Raw genomic sequence first — 7,569 nt, 5'->3', positions numbered from 1 at the left:
TTAAAATGAAGATTTGTGAAGAGGAACAGAAAGGTGAATGAAGGGAAATATCAAACAAACAAACAGGAAATTAGAGCTGACTCCCTTGACATATCACGTGCCTTCGATACGGTCTGGCACCCCGCTCTGCTCACCAAACTCTCCTCTTTTGGTATCCATGGAAATCTCCATGCATGGCTGGCGGACTTCCTCTCTAGTCGTAGTCAACGTGTGGCCCTGAATGGGTTTCTCTCATCTCCTCTTCCTGTTCAGGCTGGAGTTCCCCAAGGCAATGTTCTGGGCCCTGTGCTTTTTCTGGTCTTCATCAATGATCTCTCTGACTCTCTTGAAAATCCTCTCTATCTCTTTGCTGACGACTCTACTCTCTTTCGCTCCATTCTTCATCCCTCAGATCGGCAGTCTGCAGCCTCCTCACTCTCTGCAGACCTGGACAAAATCACAGACTGGGCAAACAAGTGGAACATGTCTTTCAATCCTGACAAATCTCACACTCTTACGATGTCTCTCCGAAAAGACCGACTAGACAACCCTCCCATCCACTTTCTGAATAATCCTCTCCAAGAAGTTCTGTTACTCAAGCTTTTGGGTCTCACTATCTGCCATGATCTTTCCTGGGAAAACCACATTTCAAATCTGGCCTCCAAAGCCAGTCGCCGACTGGGCATCCTCCATCGTGCGAAGTCCGTCCTTGGCACACCTGAGCTCCTCACCACATACAAGGCTTTCATCCACGGCTGAATGGAATACTGCTCTCCCCTCTGGGCTGGTGCTCCTGCCTCACACCGAGCTCGTCTTCACGCTGTTGAAACCAAAGCGTTCAGAATCATTGGAATCTCCCGTGATGAAGCTAACTCCAAGGGCCTCTCACTCACTCACCGCAGGCAGGTTGGTGGTATTTCCGTCTTCTACCGACTCCTCTCTGGCCTTGCCCCCCCCAGCTCTCTCTGGGCTCTGTCCCCCCAATATTCCTTCAGGTCGCACAAGATCTGCCTGCAACCCTCTTATGGTTAAACTGCCAAAATCAAGACTCTCTGCTCACCGTCACTCCTTCATTCCTCTTTTCTCCCACCTCTGGAACAAACTCCCTCACTCTCTTCAATCCCACTCCACCCTCCAGGTCTTAAACATCTGTTCACCACCATCTCTTATCTTCCCCCATCCAAAACCTTGATCTTTTCTACCCCCGCTAATTTCACCCCAATTCCACTTTTTTGAAATACCAACTTCTGTCCTGGAAGTCCTTGGTGTCCTTGTGTTTTATACTTCTCCCACCCCTCCCCTCCCCCCCTTCCCACGCCTCCTCCCCCCAAGCCCTCTCCCTCCCACACATCTCCCTGCTCTCAAATGTTGTGTTTGTGTGCTTCCCCTTCTCTCCCCATCTTGTTTTCCGCTCCCTCTTTTTGTGTTTTGTTTGTCTGGTTGATTTGTTTGTGAAGTAAATGTTAGCTCTTTCACGAGCCTCGATTCAGTATACAAAAAAAAATACAAAAAAAAAAATCTGAATGTCTTGTTTACCGGAGGTGTTTGTGAACCCGTTTAGAGATCCATCTGAGACAGTTGATGATGAAAATGGTGAAGGAGATGACAATGACTGCATGTTGAAATCTCGCCCACAGTGAGAACAATTCTCCAACTTTCATCGGGCCAAAGATGGGCCCTTCGCCAAAGATCTGTGGACACGGACACGACAAGGTTAATAAGTACGTGGCGTTCAAATGATCCAGCCCAGCGCACCACACAGTGCTGGCCTGCACAAGTCCAACACTTCACGCCCATCCAACGCGTCACATCCCAACGTCACATCCGGAAATCCCAACGTCCCCTAACACTCCCCTCTCCAAAATCAACGAATAGGTCATTTTACTGTCTTTTCAATCATATCAACAAAGAAAAACACAACAAACAAAACTTAACCTCCAACTTACCGTTTGCAATCCAATTTTAAAATGTCATTTTAGTTCAAATTTATTGATCACTGTTAGGAATCAATCACAAATTCAAAGAAGAAAGAGCAATCAGAGATTGCAAACCCTCGCCAGGATGTATTTTCAGTGTTTTTTAAGGCTTTTGTGTTAAAACAAATATGGCGGCCGAACCACGTGACCGATGAAGTCATCATTTTTTTTTTTCTAAACTAATTTATTCTGAGATTATGCTCAATAAATTTCATTTTGATCGATGAATTTTTGTACTTCTGGAATTATGACATCATAATGGAAGCACCTATGACATCATCATTAACATATTTTATTCCCCATGGAGAGTTCTTTACAATGAGCCATGTCTAAATGTTTTCTATTCAGCGCTTTCGGAGATATAGAGGTGCAAAGTCTTTCGACTTTTCCAAGATGGCGGCCAAAGCACGTGACCTATGACGTCATAATTATCATTAAAAAATTCTCCAGGTGGAGTTGCACCTATGGTGAAAATGTCCTGCCAATTGGACCAACGGTTGCAGAGAAAATCATATTTATTCTGTGCGGACAAACAAACAAACGGACTGAAATGCAATACCCTCCCTTTGGCGAGGGGTCTTCAGTAGGTGGTGTCTAAATAAAACGAGGAATCAATTATTGCCTCCACAAGGATTCGTAAATGAGATCGTTTAAACCTGACATTCTGAGCACATGCCAAATGGATCAAGCCTTTCAGTTTCACACCAGGTGTGGCTTGCTTGGAACAAGATAAAAGAGGAGGTAACATTTGTTAACACCGCAATTAAAGTGTAATTATTTATTTAATATCACAATATTTAACACTTGACCCTCCACGTTTCCCACTCACCTCATTATTTTTTGATGTCCAGACGACTCCGTGACGCACTTGGCTCACCGGAAGGATGTTTTCAAACTCAACATTCATATTTCGAGAGTTTCCAAAGAAGAAACGCACCAGCATAATGAAACACGACCACATCGTGCAACGAATCGAGAAGAACGGTCCAAATGTTCTCACAAAGGAAACAGAACAATGCACAATGAACAGTCTTTGTGACGCTGCACTGACGTCATGGGAACGGCGCATTTGCTTTAAACAACCTGCTTGGATGGTTCATTACATCGTTATGTCATCATCTCATGTAATATTATGTCATGTAATATCATTTTGTCCGTGTACAAGTCAATTATTTATTGCATTTCGTGAAAATTCGGAAGAAAACGGAAATTAAGTGAAGGAAGTGATTGAAGGGTTTGACGGATTGCTGAAAGGGCGTGGCTGCGGCTTTCGAAGGGGGCGGGGCGCCAAAATTCCTTTCATATTTGCATACATAATAAGTGGACGGCTCTTAATTGAATTTATCAGCGTTTTGTTGAATCCAAACCACGTCCGTTGTTGCACTAAAATTTGTTTTCGTATTCATCTCGTCGTCATAAACGAACCGAAAGCAGAGGTCGACTTGGAAACATCTCGTGTGAAAAGTTTAAACCAAATAAAGCGGTGGACCAGGCTCTCCTTTGTCAAACACGGCGGCCATATTGGTTCCCCCAAAAACGCACTTAACGTGTGAACGCAAGTGGAAAAGTGACACTTATCTTCTGTTTCTTTCATTGGTTTTACGAATATTCTGATTTCATACTGTGGAGAGTCAGGAGTGCATCGAAGGTGCGCTGGAGGGGGCGTGGCCAATAGGAGGAGGAGCCGAGGGGAGGAGTTCCGCATTCCGGGTGCAGGCCGCAGCGTGGAGAGGATTGGAAGTGGACGTGCGTCCGATGTTGGATTGAATAAAACTGTTGGATCTTCCTGAATGATTCATTCTTGCTTCTTGGAGTACTTTGCGCACCAGAAACCGGCGACGAGAATGCGATTGAACTTGAATCCACCGACACCCTTTCTGCAAAACCCGGACGAGCCCTCGAAGCCTTTCACGGCCTGGACTCGTGTCTTTGATAACCACGTGCTGGCGATGCAGGAGACAACACCAGCTGGTGCGAGGAAGCGCGCACTTTTGATACATTGCTTCTACACCGAAGGTCGGAGACTCTTTGTACATTAACAGTCGCTGATAATAGCGATGAGACTGCACTTGCGGCCTTGAGGAAATTTTTTGTCCCAAGAGTTGATGTGGCAGAACGATATACATTTCGGCAGTATCCATACTTCCTGAATGTGTCTACACGCAAGGTTTCAATAATGTGTCACTGACTAAGCCAAAACTACACCTGGATAGCTACCTGAGAAACCCGATTCCCGTGCGTGGTTGCCTGCATGCCGATGTGACTGGAGAATCACTGTGCACCTGCTGAATTGCACATCGTGCGGAGCGGTACTGCCATTCTGGGCAGAGACCTGGTTGCTGCACTCGACGTGCAATTGCTGAATGGTAGCATCACCTCTCCCACCCAAAACAGGGCAAATCGAACTCCAGTAGCAAATGTTACAGGTGTCAGCAAGGAGGACACCCTGGGATGTGCAAAGGGGTTCATTCATCTCGTTAAAATACGACCCAATGTGACTCCGGTCCAGCAAAAGCTGCTCCGCTTGCCTTTCTCTGTGAGATGCTGTTTCTCAGGAGTTGAAAAAGCTCGTTAAATTGGATGTAACTGAGCCAATTGAATCTTCAGAATGGGTTTCACCAATTGTTGTGATAATGAAGAAAAACGGAGGGATTCGTCTGTGTGTGGATTCAAGAGAACCAAATAAAGCGGTGGTGATTGACGGATATCCTCTTCCGCATATGGAGGAGATGTTTGCCGAGCTGCTAGGATCCGAACAATTAAATAACATAATCGCCGCCCGGATCCGAACACTACCACTGACGACACCCAGCCGAGTCATCTCAATGGGCGTCAAGAAGTGGCCGTGAGGCCATGCACCGAAGAACGTTTGGGTAAAGAACGTTGGGGTGAGCGGGTAGCACTTGTTGATTGGAGCACGTGTGATGTCATCACAGAATGTTCAAGCACCAGGGACAAAAAAGATACGTCCTGCCATTTTTGCTCTCTTGGTTCGTGGCTTTCATCCTGCCACGGTCACAGTTTATACGCTCTTGGTTCCGACATTTATTATGGACAGTACGTTTCGCAATCGCTCTTTTGTGCTGGGTTCGTGACAGGCAGTCTTGCAGTTTATTCACTCTCTTTGGCCTGGCTACCATTGCGTACAATCGCATTTACTCTCTTCTGTCCTGGCCTTCATTACGAGCGGATGCATCCTTCTCTTTTCTCTCCTTGATGTCGGCTCGTGACGGGTGTGTTTCGTGCCATGTGCACCTGGAAAATTCGGGACGTTCGGAGCTCGGTGCAGCCGAGCGAGAAGGATGTGGGAGGAGCTCTGGCCTGTTCGCTTCGCGTCGGCGGCAGGCGGTGAAAGCGACTTCGTGCCAACTCGTGTTTTCCCGCGCAGGGACAAGGGACTGGTGAAGGCCCGGGACGGTCAAGTATCCCAAGCTGAGTACCAAGCAAACGCTGCACACCACATTTTTCTTTAATTTATTATTCCCTGTGTCTGTATTTGAGTCTGTGTGGAGGGTCCCTCGGTTAGGAATTTAGTGTCTTTTAAAAAAAAATTGTATTGCATTGATTTTTATTAAACTTGTTAATTGTTGACTTTCAATTCCTTGTCTTGTCCGTTTATTTGTGTGCGGTTCGGAAAACCAGTGACGCGTCCCCGGCCGTACAGGTAAGCTCTTGCTGCCCTCCAATACGCCACCCCCCCCCCCAATTCCTTTGGAAATGCTTATTTACTGAAGCTGGAGGGTGTGTGTGCTTTTATATCAACCATTGATCCATTTAATCAATCACAACCTATAGCATAATAAAGGATGCTTAACACTTTTGTTTTGCTTCCATCTGCATTAATGGAGTTTACATAACAACCTGGAAAAGAGTTGACTTGAAACATCATGATGTTCGGATCTCAGGGACAAGAGATTATGAACATCATCAGCTTTATTTATTTTTGTATGTAGAATGCAGAATTGTAGATTTTGCTTTATTTGTTTGATGGATGAGATCATGGTGTGCTTGTTTTATCTCGTCCTTGTTATCTTTTGTCTTGATGTGACCAGAAAGGTAGTCTGATTGAAACGCTGGAAACTCTACTCGTTGTTGAGAACCATTCCTTGGAGGGAAGTCAAATGCAACCCAGTTAGAGCTCGTGAAGAGCAGACACTCTGGATGATCTACCCTACTCTGGACATTCAATTCAAATGATGTCGGAGTTACAAGGTAGGTTGGGGGGGGGGGGGGGTGGGGGTGGCAATGTTTGCTACGATCTCCATTTGCGATCGCATACTGCGATTGCTCTTAAGATAACTGTACCAGGAAATCAAATTAAATGATAAAACACTGATCAGTAAGGAATTGGTCAACATCGGCATCGCACAAGAGCTAATACCAAATGAATTCAACTTCCTGAGAAGATACAATCTTTGCATTGATTTATTGTACACAGCATCAGTATTTCCATCAAAAGTTAGCTTGTTATCAATAAAGGTACCCAGGTATTTAAATTTGTTAACAATATCTACCTTATCACCATTTATGGTTACAGGCTCATGATTGTGACCTTTCCGAAAGTCCAAAATCATCTCTTTTGTTTTGTCCACATTCAGAGTAAGACAGAAGTCCCCACACCACTTATTCAATGTGTCAATCTCGTCGAGGTACGATACCAAGGATGATTGATCGGAAAGACAGCCAACAATGGCGATATCGTCTGCATACTTAATAAAGTTACAAACTTCTTTAAGAGCCACGCATCCATTGGTGAAGAAACTGAACAGTCGAGGTGACGATACACAGCCTTGTGGAGCAGCAGTATTCAAGATTGATAACTTTGATAAGCTACCATTCACCCTCACCTGCTAAGTAATGCTGATGCCAGATTGTATTATACAACCAGGATGTGTTGTCCTCTTTTTAGCCAATATCCAACCTCCGCGGCCCTATGTTGCACCACCATTTTGCAGTTGGCGCTATGAGCATCTCAGATATTTTGTTCTTAGCAAAACCACGAGTGCAACACAATTGACCTTTTTAAAGTCCATGAAATAATATTTAAATTGAGAGATTAACTTAAACCTTTCCTGTCACTTGGGACGGGTCCTCCTCCGAGTTTATTTATAAACTTACCTGTGAGGATTATAGCTGTTAAATGCCGCGTTGCGTATGATGAGTGTGTGGTATTTTTCTACCTGGAGGGTGGTATAAGGGGTGGCAAAACATATTGTATTGTTGCACGAGTCTTGCATCTGCGCAAGATGGCCAAGGGGCCTTGTCGACAAGGAGCAAAGCTTTGTCTGTGACATTGTTCTCCTTGGTGCTATTTTCAATTGAGCTGCAGAAGGCTCGAGTGGGTTGGGGATTGGCATTCTCTCACACAGAGCTTAACCCCATGTCATTATAAAAGGTCTTTTCCATGGTCATTATTTACTTTTAACGATGTGTATATGTGCATCACGCAGAGGATTGTTGCTTTCGTGTCGTTTATTGGTAAATATCTCTTGAAGTTGCTTTTACTTTGTCATGTTTCATCATTTTCTGTTTGTATAAAAATGAACGAAAGTTTATAAATTTACTTTTTCTTATCATAAACTTTAACTTTTGACTTGTGGATACAAAAGTGACC

The 7,569-nt window shown here is 44.6% G+C and overlaps 1 protein-coding gene across 1 annotated transcript in view; it reads right to left on the bottom strand.

The window, feature by feature from the left end:
- Positions 1–2,949, bottom strand: part of LOC144888394 (uncharacterized) — a 4,575-nt gene extending 1,626 nt beyond the window's left edge. Inside the window, exons 1-2 of the mRNA XM_078766267.1 lie at positions 2,785–2,949; positions 1,516–1,670 (exon numbers count right to left, since the gene is read on the bottom strand). Of these exons, the coding sequence (XP_078622393.1) occupies positions 1,516–1,670; positions 2,785–2,916 (287 nt within the window). The 5' untranslated portion in view covers positions 2,917–2,949. The remainder of the gene's footprint in view (positions 1–1,515; positions 1,671–2,784) is intronic.
- Positions 2,950–7,569: the final 4,620 nt, after the last annotated feature.

This window comes from Myxine glutinosa, chromosome 12 (genome assembly GCF_964187855.1).
Source record: "Myxine glutinosa chromosome 12, kmMyxGlut1.1, whole genome shotgun sequence".
In the NCBI taxonomy this organism is placed as follows: Eukaryota; Metazoa; Chordata; class Myxini; order Myxiniformes; family Myxinidae; genus Myxine; species Myxine glutinosa.
This window is presented reverse-complemented; position numbering and strand designations above follow the sequence as displayed.